Source organism: Phlebotomus argentipes, unplaced genomic scaffold (assembly GCF_947086385.1).
Source record: "Phlebotomus argentipes unplaced genomic scaffold, Phlebotomus argentipes genome assembly scaffold_18, whole genome shotgun sequence".
Taxonomy (NCBI): Eukaryota; Metazoa; Arthropoda; class Insecta; order Diptera; family Psychodidae; genus Phlebotomus; species Phlebotomus argentipes.
Genome location: NW_026776177.1, coordinates 3,412,063 through 3,439,168, shown reverse-complemented (window position 1 = coordinate 3,439,168; position 27,106 = coordinate 3,412,063). Strand labels below are relative to the sequence as shown.

Genomic DNA, 27,106 nt, shown 5'->3' with positions numbered 1-27,106 from the left:
TAATGAATTTTTAATTGCTTGCACTGAAGACATCATAAATCACGGCGAAAACTGACATTCTGCTGGGCTATAAAAGCTACTGCTCGTGAGCTTTGGGAGGTCAAGCTAAACATGGGTTCTTTTGTTGCTGTTCTACTTCTGCTCACGTGCACTTTGGCTGTGGCGGAGCCCCTGAATCGGGGCAAGAATGCCAGGAAAGGGAGCGCAATGGCGCCAACTGAGGCGCCGCTGGAGAAGCAATTCTTCGGCGAATCCTTCCAGAATTTCCCTCTGTTTGGAACGGCGCCAGAACAGGAGGAGATTGAGCCGGAGCCCAGAGATCTACTGTGCTTCTTCGGTGGGAACGGAGCTTGTCGGCTGCTGTGCCAGAAGATCTACAAACGCACTGGCGGAAGTTGCGATTCCAACAACAACTGCGTCTGTACTTGAAGCACTCGAGAGAGTTGAATAAAGAAAACAGTTTGTCTTTATTCTGTACAATATCTAAAAGTTTATTCAAATGCCGATTTTACAAATACTTGTTAGGTTTTTTTTCTTTTTTCATATTTACTCACTTTTCTTCTTATCAAAAGTTATAACCAAAATCTTTTTTCACTCTTTTTTCTTCTTACATTTGTATCATTATTATTCTTGTCTTGCAATTTGTCCCAGTTTTTTTTTTTACTAAATAAAAGAGGTTTTGCTTGAGAAAAGAATTAAAATAAAAGTACACGATAAACCTTATAAAAATCCCCTTCTAACATTTTGATTAAGTCGGAAGTCTCTTGGCGCTTACGAGTTCTTACAGGAGTCTTTGGAGTGTGATAAGAGTTTTTTGTATCTTTTTAAATTATTACTTAAAAATTCTTATTCGTCTATAATTCTCAATAGAAAAATGTGGAGAAAGAGTCTAGTAAAAAAGAGTCAATAAACATTGATAAGGACTTAAAGATTACACTTCGTTGCATGCTTAAATGCCTAAAAGGAAGAATTCCTACTCAAAGATTGGCAATACGTGGCAAAATGATTTGTCAACAGTCCTCGATTGTCGAGGCAACTTAACGCGTTAAATCAACAGTTGATTTGATATGATCCGGTCGTTCAAGAAATCAATATGTTCGCAGTCTGCAAAGAATAAAGCCATTCCTCCTCGAGCTTTCAGAGGTAATTCATGTGTTGGCCTGGGTTGAAACCTGATCCACACCGTCTCGCTTCACGAGATGATGCAGTTCTTATTGTCCTTGTCCGCGTCGCTGCGCTCCACCGACTGCTTCTTCCGGCTCCGGGCGCACGCCAGGGCGTCGTTGGGCACGTAGCTCACGCGCACGCCGCCGTAGTGGCGCCGCTGCGGCAGCTGGTACGCCTCGTCGCTGCTGGAGGAGCTGGAGGAGCAGGTGGAGCACACGGAGCTGGCGTCGGACTCCTCGGGCTCGGGCTGCGTCGCGGGCTTCCTGGACTGACTCAGTCGGTTCTCCGACTGGCTCTTGCGATGGCGCCCTCGCCGCCCCGGCGCCTTTATGCGCGTCTTGTAGTGACCTGAGTAGGAGCGCGAACGCGGCAGGGAATCCTGGAAGTCACCCTCGAAGCGGACACCCTTGACTGGCTTCTTGGCTGTGGAAAAGACAACAGATTTTACATTCAAAGCTTTCCTTCCATTTGAACATTTCTCGTTCTCACCGATTGAAGTCTCCTGCTCTTGCTGAATCTCCGAGACATCTGGCGTTGGCAGTTCCGTCGGACTGGCGACGGCGTCCGCCTGATCCAGTGCCTGAACCACTTCTCCAGCCCCCAATTCCGGCATCGAAGTGGACACGCCGGCCTCGTGCTGCTCCATGAGGAAGTGCGCCGTGACTGGCGGCGGATGCCAGCTGTCGAAGTTCAGGTCAGTCAAGTCCAGAGGTTCTCTGCTCCTGTCGCGGCTCAGGAGTCGCTGCAGGTCCGGCGACTGGGTTCTGGCCGGCGAGTCTGAGCCCTTTTCCAGCATCTTCTCGAGATTTCTCTCGTGCAGCACGCGATCCAGCGCCCTGGCGCCTGGATTGGGCGACGCGGCGGGACTCTGGGTGGACGTCGAGGGCCCCGCCGGTGAGGGTGCCTCGTCGAGGGTTTTGGGGTTGCGCTGCAGGGCTCTGCGGCCCATCTTGGGACTCCTCACGATGCGATTGGGCGAGGATGGCGCGTGGACGGGCGACGGTGGCGTGGAGGATTCATTGTCCGAGGCGGGCTGCGCTGGTCGCGCCCGTGGACGTGGCGGGGCTCTGAGTCCGGGGCCGGAGCTGTCTGAGGGCGTCGGCGGTTCGCCTTTGCTGCACGCGATGCTGCAGTAAATGGCACCGCGGCGGGGCAGGAAGGGACGCCCGAGGAGGGAGCATCGGCACGTGTTGCAGGAGAAGCAGTGATCCGTGGCGTGCCAGTGCTGGCCATCGTGACTCATCTGGCCCTGATCCACGCCAATTGGCTCCCCGCAGTAGTCGCAATACTCAGCGAACATGGCATCGAAGCAGGGCAAGCAGAAGGGCTTTCCATCTCGCATGATGTACCTGCGGAGGAGCCGAAGAGAGTGGGTTAAACGGGGTGGCTTTTGGCTACGAAATCCAGGAATTTGGCAATGAATATTTCATGGGCGTCTCAATTCATGCATCAAGAGTCAAGAGGAGCAAAAAGGACCTCCCTTGAGGATTGCCACTCACCTCTGTCCGCCGAGCTGCTTGTCACACTCGAAGCAGGCGAAGTGCTTCATATGCCAGGCACGTCCTTCCGCTTCCGTGCACTCGTCCGCGAGGATTATCTAATTAAAACAGACAGAAGAGTCAGATTAGCAAAGAGCCGGGCAGAAAAAAAGCTGGAAAATTCTCTCCACTGTGCATTAGCTTTTTTTTCCTTCCACCACAAAAAGAACACGCGGAAAAAGAGTCCTTCGAACAAAAAAGGGAAGAGAATGAGAATGAGTGGGTTTATTTTTCACTGGGAACAAAGTGAGAAAAGATATTTTCTCTCTCTCCCCACATTTTCATAATTTTGCGGGAGGACGGAAATGATGGATGTTTCTCGTGTCTCTCGCTGACAAGACGTCTGGTAATTAAGTGAGTTTTTCTTTCATTGAAATTCAGAAGAAAGAAATATAATTACTTGGACTTTTGTGGGTGGAGGGAAAATTAAATTTCGCACGTGATGCAGCGTGAAGAGAGCAAAATCTTATCCTTAAAGCCACTGCGGCAAGTTGTAAGACCATAAATTGAGTGAAAGAATGTTCCAAAGACTAGAACTTCACTTCCCATTAGATTGATTTGTTCCTCTCTGGACAATTGCCAGGAATTTAATCAAAAACCCAGAAGGAGATTTTACGACGCTCCATTAAAGATGGACTTTGCAGTTCGGATTCGGGATTCCCACAAGCACGTAGTCTTTCTCTCTCTCTTGTTCAATTGATTCCAAGACAGACTGACATGGTGGTGGTGGAAAAGGGGCGGGAAATTAATGAGAATTTCCTCTTCTCATCACCAACATTTGTCAATGAAGATGTTGTTTCGGACAAAGAGGCGAATTTCCACTTTCACTTTGAGCCCTCATGCTGACACATCATAACACAAACAGGCCTCAGATTAATGCCGTGTGTCCCTGTCACAGATATTAGTGCGATTTATCATTTGCCTGTCCGGACGAAAGTGATGCGGGAAATTCCGGAAGGGATGCGCGCACACATATTGAAATGATAAATCGCACGAATGCAGTTCTGAAACGGCTCCCCACATCAAATCCCCGAGTGGTTGTGTCCCCAGGAAACCCAAAAAGGCCATTAAGATTGGGAAATCGATGTCCTTAGAGGGATAATCACGACTTTTTCCGGCCCCTTCGCATTCAGACACACTTAAGTGAATGGCAAATGCACCCCTTTTGGGGTGGAATCCTTTTAGTTTCGTGGTTTTTCCCACTTAATGCTTACATGTGGCAATCCAGAAGGACAACGACATTAAATTCGTCAATATTCTGGAGTCTAATGGACAAAAAAACAGATCAAATTCTCCATAAAACAGACAGAGATTGTCCTTGTCGATATATTTCTCCTTTGAAATAATCTTCCTCAAATTTTTAAGCAAATTTGTACTTCCAAATTCCTAAAGCCCCTTCAGTAAACTCGAATCTCCCTTAAAGAAAAGCAATTTAAGAACTCCTCACAGGGAAGTTTCAGGGACTACGGCTCAACAAATTGCCCAAGATAAACTCGGAAAAGTAATTAGTGATGAGCAGAAGAGGAGAGAAAAAAGAAATCCCGCGGGAAAACTCACCTCGTCACAGGCTGAGCATCTCGGCTTGAGCGTCTCAGCGTGATGCCGGCCGCAATACAGGCGTCCGTCGCGGTGGAAGTAGATGAGATCCACGAGGAGCTCCTTGCAGACGCTGCAGACGAAGCATCCGGGATGCCAAGTGGCGCTGGGCCCAAAACGGGCCGCGAACACCACAATATCTCCTTGAGACGTGGCTTCTTCGCACTGGAAAGATTAAAAATTCATCCCTCAAATTATGAAAATTAAAACTTTCTCTTTTTTCTCTCTGGCAGCGCGAATTCACGTGAATGAAAATTTAATCTTGCACACACTTTTTTAAAGAGGGTGAGATTCTTGGGATGCCCTCTTAATTGTGATTATTACTTTCCTCGCTCGGGTCTGAATAATTCAGGAATTTTATCCATCATGCTTCGTCGTTTCGCTGTTTTTAATTAATCAAGCCCCGAAGGGAGGAAATTGTGGCGTTTTTCCTTCACAATGGCGAAGTTTCCATTGAACTTTCCATCTGGCGAACGAGAGAGAGAGAGTGTCGAAAGCTGTCTCGTTAGGCGGACAATGTGCGGCATCCCAATTATCTCAATATTTTCCTTAACATCGACACGGAGACTTGGCTTTTATAAAAGCTTCTCTCGCCGGAAAAATAGCTTCCGGGCCAAAGAGCGAAGGGGTGAATAAGTAATGGATTACGAAACTCATGCTTTCCCTGCTAAAGAGACGTGAAAGCCCCTGTTTTTGGGGACAAAGAATGCTCGCGAAAGCTGCCTAGAATCACCCAAAGAATGCCTCGACAAGAGCATATAATGATGGGAAAAAGAAAACTTTGCCACCCTGGGAAGAATGGGCACAGGAAGAAGGGGAGTTTTTCCCCAAAGTAAAGTAGGAGAGAAATACGTGAGAATCGATTGGGTGTAATTTGGCATTCCCGGCAGTTCTCCATTTCATCATTTCCATTTTCCTGGTGCTGGAGGAAAGCGGGCCGCCCAGGAAAAGAAGGAAAGATTTATTGATTTTCCCCCCCAAATGCAATTCTTCCAAGGCGATTTATGTGTGTGAAAGTGGCTGAAAGAACGGCCAAAGAATGGTTGTGAATTGTGGCCACAGAACACTGGATACAAACACAGCTAAGTCCACCCAATCACTCCCCCTGATAATAATTTAATGATCCGTGATAATTAATTTGATGTAAATCATCCACGAGACCCGAAATCCTTCCATCCGCGTCGGCATTTCGCGATTGAGATGCCAAATGTGATTAGAATTTTGAGGAGTTGGAGGCGCAAAAGCCACATTAAAAGTAATTGCTTCTGATGAAAAACTTCCGCTGGTCCCAATCTTGCTTAATTGCAGGAAATTTGTCAGGCGAGACTTTGAGAGTCTCCTTGGCGATCGCTTAATGTTTCTCTCCCCAGTTTTGGATGTGAATATTCCCTATCATTCCACTCCCCCGCGCGCGCTCAAGCCAAAAGGGAAATGATGTACAATTAAATTGTATTTGGCAAAATGAAAAGGAGATTTAAAATTCAAAGTCGTTCTATTAATTGCGAAAAGGGCTGAACTTGCCCATTAGCCACAAATGCACTCAGAACAATCAAGCGGACAATTTCCAATGGAATTTATTGAAACACAGTGAGCAATTATCTCAAATGGTGTCCCCGAAAAATCCCGGCAATTGCTTGAATGCTCCAATTAAACCCCGTGAATTCAGCAGAGGGTGGAATTTTTGATATTCTCTGCACTTTTCCGTCCATATGGAGAAATTCTGCGCATTGTTTTGTCCATTTATCAAACCCAATTGATTGCTTTCGGGCTGTTTTTTTTTTGTTCGTCTGCACAGAGCTTTTTAATCACACGCTTTTACAACTAATTCAACATGATTAATTCCTCCCTTTGGCCTGAATGGCTGTCAGGGTTTGGGAAAATAGGTATATATTTCACCGCGCTTCGGGCGGTTCTTTGACCAATGGCAAAAATCCAAAGCGATAAGAGGACTTGACGGAGTGAGCATGAAAAGCAAGAATTGTGCATGTTTTCCAGCAATATTTGTGTCTGTTGACTCAATAGGGCAGCCCTTCTTCCTTCCCTGAACCACAAAAAGGTGGGCCACAGCCTTTCACGAGAGTCAATGCGGTGTTTTCCCGTCTGTTCGGCGGGGGTGGAAATGGGGAAAAACATGCTGAGGGCTTCACTCGAGACGAAGGGTCGATTTTAATTAATGGCCATTCAAAAGGGAGTCCCTTTGAATAAGAAAATCATCATCGCGCGCGCGATGAATTTGGGGAAATGCGAATTTATCTCGCGCGCGACATGGAGAAGAAAGGCTGTAAATCTCGTTGGCCTTCGCCACCCTTTTTGTCGCCAGTCTGCATGGGACAGATTTATCGCTGCCTGAGCCGTAAATAGTGGCCCAGCATCATAAATCGACCCCACAGTAGAGTCATGGTGGTACTTACACCCTCGCATTGTCGTCCGGCGGACACTTGCTTAACCGTGCCGCGGCCCAGGGCCTCCCTTTTGCGCTGGGCAGAGAACAGCCGCAGCTCCTTCCGCTCCTCGTCCGTCAGGGAGTGACAATAGCGCACCTGCAAAAGGTTTAACAGTCGAAATGATCACTTTTACAGCAAGTTTAGGACATTTTATTCTATCCTGAAAATCTATTATGCAATAAATTGTTGTGAAAATCAATCCAACAGAGGCAGAAATTGCATTAATCAAGCAATTAATCCTAATCTTCACAGCATCATTGAGTGTTATTCTCACAGTTTGTGCTTCTGCGATTAATTGGCACACCTTAATCAAAAATTTAGATGTAATAAAATTTGAATGTAACTGTCATTAGAGGCCAAATCCATCCCTGCAAATTTTGCCAATTCTCTCTCTCACTTCGCCCTTGGTTGTTTTCCAAGAAAGTCTCATTAAAAGTTTCTTTCTCAAGATACATTCTTCAGTTTAAAAGTTTCTCGTGAGTGTTTTTTTCACTCGAACAACTTCTCTTCGCTATTAGTCATCGGAGAGATTTGAGATAAATCACAAAATGTATCATTTTTCTCATGAAATGGCCTTTTTTTTTTTCTTTGGAAGGGAAAAAAGATGTTTCCAAACTTTAATCCAAAGATTTTGCGTTATGATAAAAGAAAACATACTGAATTGCAAAGTGGAAAAAAGATCGTTAAGTTTATAGAGTTTTTAGCGTTATATCGCGACGGGCATCTTGAGAATTTCGGTCTTGTGAGACCATCAGAGTGAATGCGATAAGAGGCCAAATTGAGTTAATGCGTCTTGTGTTCTCCATCGGCAAAACATGCGTTATGGCGCTCGCCAAAGTGTCTTTACCTCGTTATCGTGGGGCGGGAGTTGCTGCAGCAATTGTCGCACCCTGTATCGCTCACCCACGCTGTTCACGTACGGGATTTTGTCCTCGGGAATCTGCGAGAAGTAGAGATGGACCTGCAGAGAAGAACATGGACGAAATTAGTTGTGCTGCCAAGGAATGGGAACGCTTATCGTGGCCTTTTTTCGCCACAGCGCCGTAATGAAGGGGAGGACATATAAATAATCGTCTGATTCAATTAACTTGGGACCATATAGAGCGCACTAATGTCCGGGAACTATTGCAGAAATGACTGGAAGTGCAACTGCCAAAAGCGTCCCTTTAAGGGATGGCGCAGAAGGGCCAATGAGGCAACGTGTCCGGAAAAATAATTGAACAATAATGCATTTAATGTTTTTAGGGCTCTGTCCCTCCACTAAGGCGCCCTCTTTCGCCTGGACTGTGGTCATAAAGGCGGATTAGGCATTACCGGAGAGTCTCTGAGCACGTCTTTAACGACATTGGGTGAAAGTGTCGAAGAATTATGGTCGCCGGTAATGAAAATATTAAATTTATTGCGATTTTCACTCAAAACTCCTCGTCTTGGTCATTTTATAGCCGAATCCTGAGCTCAGGGGACTTCTCTGATTGCGTCCATCCCTAATGCTAGATATATATATATAGCGAAATTGTACTGGAAAATGCAAATACAATCTCCATGAGGTAAATTTATGGTGACATAAAATATTTTTCGCATAAAACTTTTATTGGTAAAAGTTAATATTCTCAATAGTTACAATGTTTTCAATTTATCTCGTGCTGCTTTTGCATATTACTTTCATGCTTCAACGCCGGAAAATTTATGTTCTTAATATTCTTTTGTCACGCTTTTATTGTCTGGCCAGAATGCGTTTCGGTTGGGAGGTAAATTAAGAGAGAGACAGAGAAAAAAAAAGAATCTTGGTCATCGCAAAACGGTGAACTTGCGGCAAATTTTCGTCTCTTGAGAAGCGTGTAATTGCAAAAATTTACACATGATCAGTCCCAAGAGGCTAATCAACTGTTGTATTCGGCGTCCTTTGGATTTGATTACATTTTGCGCGAGAGCAAATCTCCGAGGGAGAGATAATACAGTCGGAAGTGGTGTACAGTTCAGCAGAAGTACTTAAGAAGTGGAAATGTTGAGAAATCTACAATAATTCTTTCCTGCGTGCTACTTTGACTGATAAATCATCCAGATTCTATGGATCTCCTTCGATTTTCACGCAGAAACAAACGAATTAATCTTTTTCTAGGTTATGTAACGAATCAAGGACAGTTTTAGTGAATAATTCGCATTCTAGCACATAAATTCTACTAGTCTTTGGCAGAATTAAGCATTTGCAAGCAAATAACAATAAAAGTAGTCATTTAGACTTGGAAAATGTCCATTTAGACAACTTTATGGAGAATTTTGACAGTGAATCACCAATTTTAAGATAGTTGGTAAATCATAAGAGATGATTTTGTGATCTAAAATGATTTCAAACTGAGTTTTTGAAGATCTCTTAGTTATATTTTGAGGTTATGGTCGAAAAAATGTCCGAAAACGGCGATTTTTTTTTAATAGAAATATCGAATTGAAACTTAAAAGATTCAGTCTAATGTGGAAACAGACTACAAATTTCCTGTTCTAGAAATTTCAGGTAAATTGAGAAGTGTTTGGAAGTGGTGTACAGATTCAAGGCATATTATCTCCCCCTTGCAAATCTCATGTAATGGCATTTTATTCAATAACGCGACTCAACTTTGACGCTGTATTTGCTTGCCCTTCGGCCAAATTCACGATTCAATCGGGGATTGAAAGCCAATTGAGGTAATTAAAACATTTATTAATCCACGGGATGAGTAAGCAAAGTCGGAGATCAAAGTGATTTCTCTTCATGAGAGAGAGAGAGAGAAAGAAAAAAAACCTCTTCAGCACTAAAGTGTGAATTGATTGAGAAGTGCCTTCGTGAGCAGTAAAACCTTTTAGGTCGATTCAATAATCGTCGAAGTGCACATCCAAATATCAGCCTCGATGATGGATGAATGTCGCAGTTTAATGGCAATTAATGACATCGCGCGTCTCGAGCCAGACTCTAATGGGGCTCTAATTCCATGAAGACTCCGTGAAGACGCCAAAATTACAACTTTCGCTCCTCCTCATTAAACTCTTTCTTTTTCCCGCGAACTCACCTTCCAAACAAAGTTAATTGACTTTCTTCTCGGCGTCGCAAAAAAGAAGTGCCTCAATTGATAATGAGGGAGAATTTACACTCAAAGACGCAAATGGATTGATATGCAAATTGGCGGCATTTCTTCTATGATATATTTCTAGGTGAACTTTTGCCCTGGATTAATAGAGACTCTAATAAGTATCTTTGCAATATATAGTTTGCATGAGGTTCATCAGCAAAGTCTGCAACTCATCACGCGTGAGATAAGAACTCTCTTTGCACATCACTTTCTCCTCAAGTTACCGCCGAGTCAATGTTCTCAGAGTGGTGCTGAAGAGGCTTTTGCAGCTCCTGGCAGACCTTCCATCAAGTCGGCAATCAATAAATTCCGCTCACGGCGGAGAAAAGATCACTGATTTATCGATTGAATTTTTCTGGGTGTGGATTTTGCATGTCTCAATCGCTAATTATCATGGTCGATCCTCCGCGAGTTGCTTCATTAAGTCAAAGAGCGCGAGTGTCAGGGTTGCAAAGAGGCCATTAATCAATGGCATGTGGTGAGTGTAATTAAAATCCCGTCTCAATCGATAATTTACAGTCACTTTCTTCCGCGGAATGTCTCCTCTTCTTCCTCATCTTCGGATGCATTGCGCGCTAAGGGTGGGTGTGAGCGCGCTTCCCTGGCTATGTGCAAATTGCGGGAAACTCCCCACAAATCTGCTCTGTGGTGGTGAGGATTTCTTCACGCTTCGCCTGTAATTTGCCCATTAAAATGTATACAGAAGAGCCCCATTGAGGCGCTCCCGCCCAATTTCTTCCTCAGCTCCCTCTCGAGAGATGTGCAAATCCCGGTTTTTTTGCTCTCCACACTCAATGTCACCATAAAACCACCGATGCAAGAAATAAAACAATCCCATTGTGCCGTGAATAAATATTATCTCAAGCAAAATTGGGTTCAGAGCCGAAGCTTTGGCTAAAGTAAATGTTTTGCGTTGGGGATTTTCGAGTGTTTGCATCTTCTGATGGAAACAATGCACAGAAGGGATGCAAGAAAATCCCTTCACAGTGTTTAGGGAGGGTTTTTTGTTACACCCAAAGAAGATTCAACCACAATTTGCTCTTGTGTTTCCTTACAAATTATCCCTGTGTGTCTTTCTTGTCCTCCGATGCTGGCTTCGCTGACTTGAGCCCAAGATAATCCATCAATCATAAGAAGTTTCGAAAGGAGAAAACTTAGAACGCAATATCAATAAAACTTGTTGAACACTTGGGCGATGTAAAATCTGTTCCAACTTCCAAAGCATCAGGTTAGAAATCCTCCCTTAAACACTGTGCGTGGTTGGAAATTTTTTAATTAAAATAATTGCTCCAATTTCTCTCCGCATTTTCTATCCAGTGAAGACCACTTGAAAGTGGAGGGAAAAGAAAATGTCGCAACTTTTAATTGCTCTCCAACTGTAAAACTCCCAGTGTTTGCTATTTATAAAACTTCCCTCTTTCCTTCAGACCTTCAGAAGCCAAGTCAAAAGCACTCCCGCCGTCCATAAATACTCCCAAGGCGAGCACAGGAAGAGGAAGAGGGTGTCTTGTGTGACATTCTTCCGCCGAAGCCCCGCACAGAAGAAGCCCAGGAGGATTTATGTGCGCCTTTATGGTCTCTATATTTTCATAAATATCTTTATGGCGATAGAATCGAGCTGTGGTCAAGGCATTTTTTCACCCTTCAAAACACTGCCTTTTGTGTCACAGCGGACAAAAGGCGCGTTATTCCACCGCGGAGCATAATAATTTATGCAAATTCAATTTGATAGAATGATATCGTAAAGTAATTAAATGGAGAGTCTGCGCGAGATGAATAAATGCAAATTTTTATTGTCACTTTACAACACCTGCGGAAAATTCTTCTCTCTCTCTTCCTCACACCTCAATTGTGTGTGCAGAAAGTGGCTTTACAGGGGATTATATATTGGGTGAAATTTATCAGAAATTGTGTCATTGTTTGCAAGACCAATAAAGACATTTATTAGTGACTAGAGATTCTCATATTGAGAGAAACCAAGTGTTGATGACGGAAAGTTTTATTGATTCATTAATTAAAAGATGAGTCTATAATGCGGATATGTTTTATTGTAAAAGGCGGTCTTGGAGAGAACTAAGCTCGCCTTTAATTTGCGCAAAAAAAAACAAACGAGTATCAGAGGCAGAGAAATACTTTTAAGACTTCTTTTACGTCCTTTAAGTGACTTTTGAGATCACTTCCTAACACTTCTGAACGCCTCTGAAAACATTATTCAACTGTTTCTTGTACTAATTTCTAACTTATCACATTCTAATTCAGGTTTTTTCCATCTCAAAAGGTTAAAGTCCTTCATATGTTTAGATTTCAGTTTGGTAGGAACTGATTTAAATTTGATTCTGACAAATTTCTGTCTTAATTTCCTGGTTTTCTCTTTGGAAAATGCCTGAATTTGTTAATAAAAGAAGCTGCTGTAGTGCAAATATTCCTTCTAAGACTCCCGTGAAGTTGTACATCACTTCCGATCATAATATCTGCCCCTATTTGAAACAAAGCGCTCACCTGATCGGGTCTGAGTCCTGGCGGAACCCAAGTGTACTCTTCGAGGGCGCAGCCGCTGTCATCGTCGGACTGCGAGTGTCTCTGCACGTCCAGCTGATGGCCGCCCACCAAGTGGCCGGCGTGGAAGCCCGGATGGAAGGTTTGGGCGTGGAAGGGCGGGCCGGCGGCGGGCGGCGGCGTGCCCTTTGGCGGCAGCGGCTGCAGCTTCGGCGCGGCGGACGGCGAGGGTTGGGGCGATACGAAGGGTGGCGGTTGCTGTGGATAGGGCGGCGGCAGGTGGTGTGGCGGCGACGCTGCCGGCGGCGGCACGTATCCACGCGGAGACGAAGAGGCTTGCTGAGGATAAGACATTGGCAGCGATCTTCTCACCGGCCTGCAAAGAAGATTTATTTGCGTGATTAACACATTTTTCCCGTGCACTTTGACGTGCGCATCTGAAATTGTTCTTATAGCAAATGGCTCAATCTGTGCAGAGCGTGTGAGAAAATGAGGCGAGCACATTCAGAGATTAGGAGCAATCTTAATTGCCAGTGGAAATCTTCATAAGTCACCCAAGTGGCTCTTAACCCTCTCAGCAGGGATTTTTCTTTGACATAATTTATGCGACACACACGGAAGATATTTGGAGATAACAAAAAAAAAAACGAACCTCTCATCCGGTTAATTACGGGTTTATAAGCTTGCTCTTAGCCCAATTCGGGGAGATTGATTGGAAAATGGGGGAAAAAATGGCTTAACATTTAAAGCAAATCGTTAAAATGTCTGAATATTTGATGAGGTTTGCGCGAATGTGTGATGATCAGGGTAATGATTATGGATTCCAATTGGATTGGGAAAAATAAGACTATTTATCAAAATCCGAAGAGCACAAGACTGAAGAACCGTAAGAGAATTCCAAGATCTTCTGATCTAAATCAAACTCTGAGTGTGTTTTCCATCTGATAAGCCAATCCAATTTGAACATGTCTCAACGCCTCTCCACATAATCCAAACACTCTCGATCTGATTCATCTCTAAAAGCAGGAAGTCGCGAGAGACGCACCGCAAATGTTCAAAAGCTTGAGAAACTATGCGTGTGACATCTTTTCGCGGTCGAGGCATAAATTTCCGTGGAATTTCCACTGCGGCGCGCCAATTGATAAGGGCGATGCAAGTGTGTGTCTCAAGAACATCCTCCGGATTGTGGCACCGCGCGAACGAGATCATCCACTTTGGGGATGCGGGAAGGGTTAAGACATCTTGCATTTATTTCGGTACTTTTCGCGCAATGCTGGTGCACTCAAGACATCTCAATGGAGAGCGTTTTCTAGTTCATTTGCTAACGGCAACTGTTATCTCGCCCCTTCTCACGTGTGAAGCCCATTTGTCTCGCGATCGAGCTGACTTATGCGCTGCATTATGGAAATTTATGGCGTGAGCATAGTGTAACGGGTGCACAGAAGAATACAACAAATGGTCCAGGCTCGGGGGCGCGGAGAGGCGGTGCCAGTTAATTGGCCAGGTCAACAATGGTGTGTCAACAATTTAGTGAGTGTGTCACACAATTAATTACTGCGCCGAGCACTGCCATGCTCAGGTTGTAAATCGCTGTGATTTTGCATTTGGACGCATTTCATAAATGCACTTCTCCACTGCCAATCTCGCCGTCCAGTTGCCAGCACAAAACGCCCAGTGGGTGGCCGAGAGACATACGGAAAAATCCCCCTTCGGGTGGAGTTGATCAGGTGATAGATAAAGGATGAAGATTCAAATGTGGTTTATTTCAATATAATTATATGCTCTTAATTCCACAATATTTCGCAAATTATAATAAATCTCTTAAGATTCTGTGGTGTCCTGGATAGCCTCCGTTTGTCCTGTCGCACTCTGTCCTCTCGTTCTCACGCTCACTCGACTCACTTGTCACACCGTCGTCCGCCATCTTGTCCCGCTGCGTCAATGTCAATCCGATCCTCCTTTCCCCGCTCCCTGCGCCCTCTCTCCGCCACCACAGATTCCATGCGATATTTCTGCAAAAATCCACTTAAACCCGCTTTTTTCAGCGTCTTTTCCGACCATAACCTTAATAGAAAGTTTTCAGAGTCAAAATCGTAGTCAACAATACTCTTTTCGAGGTTAGGTTTGCTTTCAACACAATTTGCAGTGTGTCTTAGTATTTTAGATTCAAAATAGCAATGTTTATCACAAGAAAATGTTTAATTCTGCCAATGATTAACAGTTTTCCCGATTTGCGCATAAGAATTGATGTTGCGAAATATTTGCTAAATCTGCCCATAATTCGTTAAATAACCTAGAAAAGGATTGTTTTATTGCATTATTCAAAAGAAATCCGAAGTAAAAGAAGCGCGCAGGAAAGGAAGATTGTGAGTTTTTGAACACTTCCACTTTTTAAATACTTTTGCTGAACTTTAAACCACTTTTGACTATATTATCTTCCCATTGGTTTATTTCTATGCCTAAGAATATTACAAATTTACATGTTTTCTTCTAGCGCGAGCCTCTAGGCCTAGGGTTTCGTTGTTCTGATGGAAGTGCTCTGTCTGCAGGTCTTCTTTGCGAATTTCGTTCATCATCACAGTCTTTCGGCACTACCAATAAATTGTTATATGATTTACCATCCAGAATAGGTGGTAAAGATATTGAGAAATTTTGACGGAAGTCTGACAGTAGACAACATATAGTTAATCCACGTGTTTTGTTACGAAAGTTCTCTATTTGTGTTTTATTAAGCCCCATTCTTTCGCAATTATCAGGACATTCACGACTAAAATTAGAATTACTCGAAATATTATTCAACGTTATAAAGACAACTGCTGAGGAGTTCCTTGGCACGAATGCAACTTTCCAAAACATCTCCGGCACGGCAATCACTTTGTTTTCTTGATCCAGGTATAATTCTTGTAGATTGTTGTTTTTCATGGCACCAAAAGTTCCAGTAACTACGTGTATATTTTCCTTCGTTCTATTTCCAATGCATCTAACTTTATTTTCAACTATTCTCCAATTGCCATTATTGATCGTTCCAAACATCGGAGCAGCGTTGATGTAGACATATGTGGCGTATCGTTCAGTGGAAAATACAAAATCCGCATTGGGTGTGAAGTGGGCGCGTTGCAGCCCAGGCGTTCCCCAATTGAAATTTATCGGTTTGAAATCGTGGTACAATGCATCCAGTCTAGTATTCTTATAGATATTTTTACCAACACGAAAGGAATTTTGTGAATTCCTTACGGAATCTGAAATTCAATTGTTAATCACATAATTCTTGTTTCAACTTTTTTGATTTTTACTAACACATTATGGCTTTTCCATTGACAACATGAGAAGTGTAGATTGTCGAATAAGTTCTGCTGTTGAAACAAACTTCAAAAACGTCCTGTCTTATATTTCCATTAATTGTTGTAATATTGTAACCCACTTGGTACTTAACTCCTCTTCTTCCTGCACAAGATGCGTTTGTTGGAAAAGTATCACTGCTTGTTATATCTTGACAAGTTTTCATCTGCAAGTTAGCGAAAGATGTTGCGTTTTCGCAAGTGATTTCCATTAAAGTGGTGGCTAGATTTCCTCGAAAACCGTATTCACAATATAAATAGATTGATTCATTAATTCTAAACTTTGTTGTGTTTCCAGTGGGAACAAAAACTTCCAAAGTATTATGTCTATTAGTAGTTAGATAAATCGGAGATCTCTGCCGTGGTAAAAAATCCGGAATAGTAAAATTACATTCCGTTGCCGCTTGAATTGACGAAATCGTGGCCAACAAGAGAAACAGAAAGACTTTCATGGTTACGCGGAAAGTGACTGCAGAACAAGCGAACAGACTGTCTTATATACGGTGACTTTGTCGCTTTTATTGGCAAATTAATGAATATTAATTTTGCACAACAATGCAGAATAATTGTAAATATTCAAAACTCAAGTCAGACACACAAACTGGGGTCAATTTCATTGTATTTTGCATCAAGGGGAAGACAAAATGCCTTAAATCTGTACACCACTTCCTAACATTTTCAGCACTTGAAATATTTAGACTGTTTGCATACTAATTTTCAAGTAAAAGCACTTTTTTGCGTGTCTTTTCCAACCATAACCTCAAAACATCACTAAGAGATCTTTATAGACTCTGTTTGGAAGCTTTCTAGATCACAAAACTGCTCTAATTTGCTGATTCACAGTCAAAATTGTCCATAAAGTTTTCTAAACAAACAATCTCCAAGTTCAAATCAATATTTTTGAGGTTATGTTCGACATGAATACAATTTCTAGAGTTTTTGGCATCAAAGGTTCAGAATACCAACATTTAAGGCATGTAAATGCTAAATTCTGCCAATGACTAGCATTATTTCGGACTTCAGTGTAAGAATTGTTGCGTTAAAATTCGAACAATTCGTTACATAACCTTTAAAAGCATTATTATGTTTCCTTCTGCGTAAAAATCTAAAGAAATCGGAAGGATTTTGATAGTTTTTGACAATAAAAGAAGCACTCAAGACAGGAATATTCTAAGCTTTTGAACACTGCCACTTCTCAAGACTTGATTTTTCATCTGTTATCTGGAAATTCGCGCCGTGATTTGAGTGATTAACTCTGTTGAGGTGCTGTGAAATGAAATCCGCGCCGGATTCATTCATTAATCATTGTGAGTGCAACTGCAGGGATGGAGACATCAAATAATTTCACGAATTTCGCAATGGGCTCAATTTTAATATTGCAACTCGCGCCACCCTTCGCCAGTGACGCGGGAATTAATGTAAATCAATTGATTACAGTTGGCATTTTATTGCACTGTCCGCCACGTGAAAAGTCCCCATCGCAAATGGAAATGTGATTTATGCAAATGAGTCGGGATTTATTGTCTGTGCGTGGAGAGTCCTGATAATGGGCTGAAATAACACCGCGCGCTGGTCGAGAGATAAGGCAAAAGTGGTGGAAAAAGTTGACTTTATGGTCAGGATGAACCCAGTGTGTGTGTGGGTGTGTTTTGGACTCTTTGTAATGAAGTGGTTTCGTGAAGTCTCGCGCGAGTTATTGGAAATTGAGCAATTTCCAATCAAATAAAGACGTTTGCGGAGATGAAGAAAAAGGCAATTCAATGACATCATCGCGCGTCATTTTCAGGTGTTTGCAAATCTCTCGACAATAAAGACCTCTCAGCATTGCGTTCGCTTTGAGTGTTTTGTAGACTTTATGACATGCGGTAAAAAATGGATTTCGAAAGCAAAAACCTTCAATTACATTTGACTATATATTCTTCCTGTATTCATCGCGGGTTTTTTTTCGCTGTGAAGCGAGAAATCAAACGGGCGAATGAGTCGTTAAAATGTGTAGCAAAACATATGTGGATATTCCTCACTTAGTCGCCCCTTTGAGCCACTCGAGAGGGAAATCCTGTTTTCAGCCAATATTTATGGAATTTCACATGTAATTTATAAGCATTTTCGTCGTAAAGCGCAGATAATATCATGCGTAATATCTCAGTGTATCTCATGCAAAACTTCATGCCTTCTGCACGTTGTAATTGCAAAAATCACCATAAATTAGTCATTAAAAATAAAAGTGCTCTCATAGCGAAAGTCACAGAGTGAAAGTAATATCTTCGGGACACTCTTTGTGTGTGTCTTCTCGATGTCAAATTTACCAATTTATAACATACAAAAATATGACAAATTTCGTCTTGAACTGTGAGAACGACGAATCCTCTCAAGGCACGTGAAAACATTTAATTTACATATGAATTTGCCCAGCAACTTCACAGAGAAAGAGAGGAATTCTCAACTGTAGACACTTTATATTTATTTTGACGATGGAGAAAGAACTCCATAAATACTGAGTGCAAGCATAACTTTGGCGTTAACACTACAGGTGGCTCGTAAAATGTCTCTCTGGAGCCCAAGAGAGAGAGAAGAAAAGTCACACTGGCGAACAATGCCTTCGAGTGGAGAAGAAACGACAAAGGAATGGAGGAAAAATTATTGACTTCTTCAAAAATTTCTGCCTTAATATTAATAATAAAAAAGTGCTGAAATTCTGGCCTAATCATAATTGCTAATAAGTACATTTAGAAGGTATTTCTTCCCGTTCACATTCCACTCGTGTGCAGTGTGATTCAACACTTTCTTGCCCAGGTAAATCCACTCTCTACACCTGTTTCACTTCTCCCATTCCCTCGGTTTCGCTCTAAATGATGTGACAAATAGACTTTTTGCTTAGATTCCTCACTGGCTTCTCACCTCGTCTGGATGGCGCTTTAATTGCCCGCCAGGACAGTTACTCGAGGGACTTCCTGAGGACACCGGCAGCATAATTGGGAGCACTTTTCCAGCTACATTCCCCAGTAGTGTAACTGGAAAACTCTTCTCCAAGAAATGCCCTCATTAGTGAGTCAAATTAGTGCGGCAACACAGTTTTTTTTCCCTCCCAAATATCACGCGAAAATCACATAATTCTCCTTCACGCACGAACAACGCATTGAATAACTCCCATCGCACCTTCGCAATTGGTGGGAAAAGGTGATCAGGAGGGATTTGGTATTAAATTACAATTCAAGCAAATTCAAAGTCTCATTAATATGCTTTGTTTATCGTGTCTTACAGTGTCTTACAAATTTTTCTCTCGTCACCACCTTATCGCGAATTCATTTCACGTGCTCTTCTGCGTCTCTCTTGAGTGTCATTCAAAGAAAATCATAAGGGCATGAAGAGCTGAAGCGGCGTCAATCACAAGAGATCACCATGATGGCATCTTGTATGAAAGAGATTGAAATTCATTCCAATATGAATTGTTCAGTGGTAAAAACACGTGCCGATGAGGAGTTAATTTTGTCATCGATCCCATAATGCGCTAACGACGGTTCGGAGCTCGCGAGGAATTCATGCGCCTCACCGTGAATTTCTTCTGTCGATCACGAAGGGTGTGTTGTGCGAGGTTGTGCAATTGACTGTGGCAAGAGAGCCTGAATAAATAATAATTGCTGTCGATGCAAAGTGAAACTGTTGTGCTGCTGCTGCTGCTGTTCTTGCAAATCGCATCTCGACAAAAGAGCGACAGAAATCGCCGCGAGGAGTCAAATGGCGAGTCTCGCGGAGTCGTTTCATATTTACAATATATAGGGCTCTCTTCTTGCGGCATTGGCGAAGACATGGAGAAACCCAGGCACGAGAGAAGAAGAGTTTCTTGCCTCCCATGGCAGCGCGCTTTGCTGAGGAAATCAGTGATCATGGCGCGAGATGAGGCAATGAATGTTCCCTCCACTGTCTCGAGATATGCTAATTTATTATTCCATATTTGTCATTTTCGCTTGTTTTCCGTAATTACACGTTGTGCCCTCGACAATTCATTCGCACAGGATCGCGATTGGAAGCTGGAAATTGAAGCGAAAAGAGATCGTCGGGCAGTTAATAGAGCTGCACAGACTTAATAACATCTCGCAAAGCCACGGATGAGCCTCGCGCGATCACAAATCCTCCGACAATTTGCAATTTGCATTTAAATTCTCATCCAATAGGCGCAACAGCGCTCCCCTTCTGTGCGAACTTCCGCGGATTTTTCGTCCGCATTCCGCGGAGGCGCAAGATGAGGAAAGTCACAACCTCGGTTCTTAATCTTCTGGTGATAAGAAAGATGCTTTTATGATCAGGCATTGACGCATGAGCTGTTTAAAATTTACATTTAACAGCTTTCACAACATCGCGGCATTGCTGTGATTAAATAACAAGTGTCTGTCCAATTATTCTGGGTGTTTATTTGAAATTTTAATTGGATTGTTAATGTTAAATAACACTAAAACAAATAAACCAGAGCACTGTTGAGACATGAAGTTAAATATTTAACAGAAAATTATTTCATAGCAATTTTTCCGCTTTTTTTTGCTGCAAAAGCAAGTCGACGATTCCCTCGAAAACCATCAAAAATTTCCTTTTGAGAGTTGACGTCTTGTGTATTGTTGGATAAATCTAGAAGTTCTTCCATTGCATACGAAAATATTCGGATTTTGCGTAGAAAATTTTTCATGGCATTTAAATTCGATATTTGATAGATTTCAGCTCTTTCTCTATTGACGTGAAAACTAATATAACGCATTTGAGTTCTCCTTAAATTATTGAGTGCAAATCTCTTGGTTTTAAGACGCTTTCTTCGCTTCAGTAATTCATTTGTGTTGTGAGATGAGTTGAGAAATGTTTCGCTGAGCATGAAAAATTCATGAAAACATCTAACACTTTGAGCAACACTATGTGGCATAATCTGGACAAATGGGCGATTTGCTGCTCAAGCGATAATGAGAAAATGAATTTTCATTGCACTAAAGATGAGAAGTGCATTTCACCTGAGCATTAACCAATGTAAATTTTACGATGTTGGTTATTCTTCGATGGCAATCCCATTACTTGGCGAGGAGAGCATTCCATCTCGCGATGTTCTTAATGATGTCTGAGGCTCTGAGTGTTTTGCCATCGCTCTCTTTTTGCCCTCTGGGAGCCACACAGAGTGGAATCTGTTATTAGAAAAATCATCTCGAAAATCTCCAGTGGAGCAGACGCAAAAAAGGCGCCCATCTAGATTAACTGTGTGTGCGCGCGCGCGTCTTCCGCAGAAATTGGAAGAAAACACAGCGACTCCCCATCGAAATGCTCTCACGTGCGATTCATATATAAGGTGACTCTCCGCCATGGCGTCTAATTGCTATTTAGCCACGGTGGAAAAAGGTGAAAATGACGTACGTGGAGAAATCTTTCACCTTTCGTGCCATCCGCGATCGTGATGCTGGGCTCGCAATTCATCTCAATAAAGTGACATGATAACTGCATTTAAAATATGCGCACAATCTTGTTGATTAAATGCAAACTTAATCAATGGCGATGCCGTTAAGCTTAGGCGTGCGTCAGCCGCACATGCTTATTAATCCGACAAAGAGACCTCAAGATCATCCCAATCACACAGTCGGTTTCGGGTGAAAGTAGTTCAGGAATGGGCGCACTTGGTGGGGATTTGCGCACATCCTCTGCAGCCCAAGACGCTATATAATGGCCATGATCAATCCTCAGACTCTCTTGTAGGGCTTGTTAAATTCCCGATGGCAAGAATACACCCAGCTAAGCTGCCAAGACACGCATTCGCTCCTAAACAATGCGCGAGAGTCGCGACCTGTGTGTGGAAAAGGAGCAGCGCAGAAGGCCAAACAAAAGTAGTACAGAATAAAAGCGTTTTGTGTTAAATGCAAACTGGTTTCCAGCTGCGGTGATTTTTTTCCTCCTCGCAATGGCGACTTTTCGCGCGCGCGTGAATTCGTCAGCTTTAAAAGCTCTCTCTCTCGGGTAATAAAAATAAATCAATTACATCAAACAAGCGGTTTTTCCAGGAGGGTGGAAAAGTCCAATTTATGCATTTTTCAAAGGTTGCGCTCATGGTGGAATTTTTGAGTGCCATGAAACTTTCATTGATCATTCCAATTCAATTAAAGCATCAATAATTCAAAGGGTGAGCGCGGCAGTGTTTGGGGAGGTGAAAAAAAGTGCGTGGCACAGATGAGGAGGATATTGCCAATTGATGGTGCGCGTTTTGAGTTCACATGTCACGCTGATGGCAATTTATCTGACTATGATTGCTGTAATTTCTGCCACCCAACGTGCTGATTTAGCTGCAGCAAATAGACAAATAAGTGGACTGCATTGCACGTCCAAGAAGTGGTAATTAACATTCTTCTGGCCACGACATGGATGGATTTCAACGTTGGCCTGTTCATTGTCCTTTTCCATTCCGTCAGACATGCAAAACACCGCAGTCAAAAAAGTGCCAAATCACTCCTGAGAAATGCAGAAATATCCGCTCAAGCGTGAATAACTTGGGAGTTTGCATGATTGGATCAGATCAAAAACATCGCACAGAAGAGAGAAGCGTCTCAAGCGTCTCTTTGTCCTGCGAAAGGAGGGAAAATGCGCAACCTGACAAGTCGGTGGAACATAATTAAAATTGACATAGTGGATGCATTGAGAGATATTTAAAAAAGTTTACTCATGTTTTTCCACTGCCGCAAGAGATCAAGGAGCAATTTTATGCACCATCAATTGCATCTCTTCTGCAAAATGTTCTGATGGCATCAAAATCCATCCGATTCACACCCTGTGGCCGTTCGAGAGACTCCTAAAACTGACACTCTTTTTGTGTGGTGAAAAAATTTACGACAGCACATTATGTGTGTTCCCTTTTGGAGGCTAAGAGAAAAACTCACACCTCTCTAATGTGTAAATTCAATAGAGAGTATATCTAAAATGATATTTAAGAGTGGCGGCAAGAAGTCATGACAATGGTGAAAGAGACAGACACTTTCTGCCTCTCTTTTGCCATTCAATTAATTCCCCTTTAATCTCCGAGTCATGGCGATTTTGAGTGATTTTCGCCCAGAGAATGGAGCAATTTCTTTCTAATACACTCCAATCAGGGCTCCTCAATTGTCTTCCGTTCAGCTTTTTTCCCACGCCTTCGGCCTCTTGGTGAGATCCCGCGGGAATTTGAAAAGAGGACGAGAAAGAGTGCCTAAAAGGATGATTGAAATTGATAGGCGTGAAGAGGATTAGCGTCCTGCAATCCGAAAAATCAATTAAAGAGGGCGTGTTAAGCCTTGCAAGGGAAGAATGATGGCCTAAAAACCTTCAGTAGGTCAGTTGAGCCCTTTTATCAAACCATTCAATAGCCTGAGTAGAGTGAATCCTGATTAATTGCCGCTGTGATGTCTAGTTTTCTGATAGACTAAATGGCATCAAGGGGGAGATAATATGGTCAGAAGTAGTGTACAGATCAATAGAAGTCTAAGGAAGTGGAAGTGTTGCAATTTATGCAATATTTGATTCACAGTTTTGAGTTTCTATTGATTATTTTACTCTCACAAATATATTTTTGCTAAGTTTCAATCTTTCTATACTTTTCTAGGTTATGTGACTGATTTATGACTAAATAATATCTTAAAGTAGAAATTCTTGCGCCTAAATTGAAAGTATTTTCATTTTATTGGTAGAATTGCGTAATTGTTAAATTACAATTGTTATAATTGTTATCCTGGAAGTCTCAGGAAGTGATGTATAGATTTTAGACACTAACTTCCCCTTGAATAGGATGAAACTTCAGTGAAACATCAGAAACATATTTTCTTTTGTGCTTTTCTATGTGCAATTGGAGCATTTAGATTTTTGATGCATGCATTGAGGCAAGAAATCGGTCTTAAAACCACTTCCTGGCATTTGTTCAATTGTATTTCCTCAATTTCTGCGTGGAGAAGCGAGTAAACGGCCGACCGCTCTTGCCTTCTCTCCAAACTCTCCGGCAAACAATTGTCCGAAGGTGTGTACACTTCGCGGACTCTCTTGCCAACGGACATATCGTGGGCAAAGAGCTGAGAAATCGCGCGATAGATCGTAAATAACATCATATTAAACATGAGGGCGATTCGCTGGCATTTGAGCGGCCAGAGCCAGAGCAGAAGGAATGATTGAAAACTGACATTCATTGCTAAACTCCCTCTGAGGCGAAGATGGATTTTTGTGAATAATTATCCGTCTAATTGCACTGCCATAATTCATCTAAGCCAAATTGACGATTTCCAGTGAGTTATAATACCTTTTCTGCGCTTCTGGGATGGAAATGCGCCATTCTTGCGCTCTGGGAAAATGCCCTCTCGAAGGGGGTTTTTTATCAAATAATCATCTCGCGAGAGAGGTTTTATGAAAATGTTTTGCCGTACTCGCGGAATTTCACCAACAATATGGTTGGACTTGAGTGGAAAAAATGCGGGAAGTCAAGCTGCAACGGCGGAGGATAATATATTGTCATCTTCTCGATTAAACAAGACATTCCATTTTACAGCACCTTTTTTCCCGCCACAAATCGCTTCTTGCCGTGGTAATTTTTTTTGCCGCTTTGGGATGTTTGTGAGAGAAAAAAGGACAGAGCAAGAGACACTCGACAGTACAATTTCTCTGCATACCAAGAGAACTACACAATGCCTCTGACATAATCTCAGAATCTCACATTGAAGTGTTTATTAATTTTGCTCGCAGCGATTAGATGGTATTTCTTACATGCGATCGAGAGATAGGGCCGCGATCACTCTCCCAATATCTCTATTTGCATGCACAGAAAGAGGGTCATTCTTCTGGCGTAGATTGGGCATAAAATTATGCTTTATGGCGCCTCCAATTAAGGGTTTCGTCCAGTTGAAATGGATGAGAAATGAGGCTTATTTCCTATTCCATTGCAAATTCACACCAATTAATTCAATAAATTGCAATGAATTGCATGCGCAAGTCGAGGCGCAAGTAAAAGTGCCTCAAGGGGTGATTCTTCTGATAATAAATAAGATGATCATGATACTTGGAATTGGAAGATGGCTGAGAAATGACCACAGAGAATATCGCGCGCGTTGGTGTTTGCATTCGAAATGCCTCTGCTCTAGTCCCCAATTCCATTCTGTTATTGGGCGAGATGATAACCTTGGACTGCGGAATGAGACAATCACAATTCCTCAATTTCGATGGCAATCAGCGCACAACACGCGGAATAATCTACGTTGAATATTCCCATCGTCGTCTCTGCGTGAAAATGCAGATGAGAGCGCACGGAGAGCCCAGAGTTCCAGTGGAAAATACCAACAATTCCTGACCCTGGCGCGCCAGGTGAGCATTTTCCAGCACCGACAATTCTTCATTCCACTCGCCCAAGTCAAAGTGGGAGGATCACAGAGGCCAGAGAAAAGCTCGATCTCGCGAGCGTGACGCTTTGATTTATGGCTCAAATTGAATTATTGCAAACAGGAGAAACAAGATTTCTCGCCATCACAGTCATTTTCCAGATCCATTTCAATTCTCAATTCCTCCACGCGTCCCAGAAATCAATTTTAGACGCCGATCGACACCATCAATCATTCGGTCTAGAATTCTTAGTTTTTTTTTATTTTCTAACTAGAAATCGGAGGGAAGCAATTACAATTACATGGAAATCCAATCAATCGACCATGATCGTGATCATTTGCCTAAATGAGAGATCCCGAGAAAAGTGATTTATCGGTGACAATTAATCCTGTTTTACATACTCAAATTCCGTGAGAAGATAAGTCTATTTTTCACCAGATTATCTCAAATTCCTCGTAAAATCGATTGTCATCGAATGTGGAGGGGAGAAAAAGAGTCATCAAAAGGCGAGAAGAAAGGTATTTTACATTCACCTGCCTTTCTAATCTTACAACTCTCATAAATCGATCCATTGAAATTGATTTTGAGAGGAATGTGGGCGATTTGGCGGACAAAGAATCCCATTGACGTGCGTCTTAAGGCAAAATTTTCTGTTTTTCTGTTGTCTAGGAAATCTCCTAATCTGTCTAATGCACTTAAGTTTGTCCAAAATCGGATCATCACAGCCCGAATGGCCAGAGATAAACTTACATTTCAGGCGGTAGAACTCTATCGGGCTGTCTCGGAGGGATTCCAGGTGGTTCACTGGGACAATAACCACTCCTGGATCTACTCAGCTGGAGCTTCTTCAGCTCCTCTTCGCTGATCTTCAATTCTTGCTGGATTTCCGCCGTGGAAATGCCACTGTCCCTGGATTGATTGCCATTGGGAACAGGATCAAGTCCGAACAAGAAGGGATCATCGAGTATTGTGACTCTGCTGTTGGGCTTTGTCTCCTCAACATCGGGCTTCTTCTTCGTGATCAAGATCCCTCTGTGACTGCGACAGGGGAAGATCACGTCTGGATCGTTGGAGATGTTGAGAGGAGGTGAGTTTTGCTGCCTGGCGGCCGACATTGCGAGCCTTTTGGAGGCCGCTTTGCCGTATATTTGGCGATAGTACTTGTCCTGGTCGCCATAGAGGAAGCACACTTTCCACCACTGCTTGCAGGCCAAGAGATTGGCCGTTCTAGGAATTGCTGGACTCTCGGCTGACATCGCACTTCAAGCACAATCCCTGTAATATTGACGGAGAGTGTTTTGCCCCAAAGATCTAGCCAGAGATATCTGACCAGACTCTAATGTGTGTATTTCCAAAGTGTTTCTCTGGGGGCTTTTTTCCTCAGTGCCATTTCCAGCCTCTTAACGATCACTCCGCGATGTGCCACAAGACAGAGGAAATCCATCTCTAATGAATAGTCTTCTGGGTGTCTCGCAATTAGCGGTAAATTTGTAAGATACGAGAAGAAGTGTGGCTGAAGTTCTTAAGCTTAACATTATTTACACAAAAGACTGTTCCAAATGCCTTTTGTGGTCGTGGAGAAAAAACCACAAAAAATTCTTGATGGTCCATAATAAAAGCTATGAATCCTTTCAAGCCTTTCCTTAGAGAGCAAATCTCTCTCTCTATTTAAATCCACAAGTCATGTTCAAAACCACCACATTAAAAAATTATTTGTCAACAGAGGCCTTTTAGTGTTGCGCGTGATAAAACATTTTACGATTTTCGCCATTTACAGCTGCAAATTAGCCTCGGCGGCCTCAGCGCTTTATTGGGAATTTCTTCATAAACCATTACTTTGCGATGATATCATTTTCTGGACAAGGGATTTGCAATTTCGATGCTCGTCTTTTAAATAACGATATTCTGGGGCGCCGAAATTGCTCAATCTCGCGGCAAATGTCTTGTAAAGTCCACTTGGAAATGGTTGCAAAATGGATGGCAAAAATTGAAATTTATCGGGAGGTTGAAAGGAAATTTTAATGATCATATAAAACAGCGGGTTTGCGTGGGTTTAACCCCCAAAATGTAATGGTTAACAA

At 42.6% G+C, this 27,106-nt stretch overlaps 2 protein-coding genes across 2 annotated transcripts; both read right to left on the bottom strand.

Moving 5' to 3' along the window:
- Nucleotides 1–592: 592 nt before the first annotated feature.
- LOC132260923 (protein prickle-like) lies at nt 593–26,883 on the bottom strand. The gene is made up of 9 exons (XM_059759323.1): nt 25,776–26,883; nt 14,245–14,406; nt 12,346–12,718; nt 7,593–7,706; nt 6,713–6,841; nt 4,263–4,466; nt 2,667–2,764; nt 1,657–2,516; nt 593–1,590 (listed from the first exon to the last, which is right to left on the bottom strand). The coding sequence occupies exons 1-9, from the start codon at nt 26,279–26,281 to the stop codon at nt 1,193–1,195; spliced, it is 2,844 nt and encodes a 947-aa protein (XP_059615306.1). The 5' UTR covers nt 26,282–26,883; the 3' UTR covers nt 593–1,192.
- On the bottom strand, nt 14,735–16,165 carry LOC132260158 (uncharacterized). Its single transcript, XM_059758112.1, has 2 exons — nt 15,640–16,165; nt 14,735–15,581 (listed from the first exon to the last, which is right to left on the bottom strand). Exons 1-2 carry the CDS (start codon nt 16,130–16,132, stop codon nt 14,833–14,835), a joined length of 1,242 nt encoding a protein of 413 aa, XP_059614095.1. The 5' UTR covers nt 16,133–16,165; the 3' UTR covers nt 14,735–14,832.
- Nucleotides 26,884–27,106: the final 223 nt, after the last annotated feature.

Bases quoted from the DNA above. Each gene is read 5' to 3' on its own strand.
- LOC132260158 (XM_059758112.1), bottom strand. From the start codon at position 16,132: ATGAAAGTCTTTCTGTTTCTCTTGTTGGCCACGATTTCGTCAATTCAA. The intron at 15,582-15,639 runs GTTAGTAAAAAT...ATTGAATTTCAG, and splicing joins CAATGGAAAAGCCATAATGT to ATTCCGTAAGGAATTCACAA.
- LOC132260923 (XM_059759323.1), bottom strand. From the start codon at position 26,281: ATGTCAGCCGAGAGTCCAGCAATTCCTAGAACGGCCAATCTCTTGGCC. The intron at 7,707-12,345 runs GTGAGCGCTTTG...TCTTCTCTGCAG, and splicing joins CAGGACTCAGACCCGATCAG to GTCCATCTCTACTTCTCGCA. The intron at 6,842-7,592 runs GTAAAGACACTT...AACCTTTTGCAG, and splicing joins TCCCGCCCCACGATAACGAG to GTGCGCTATTGTCACTCCCT.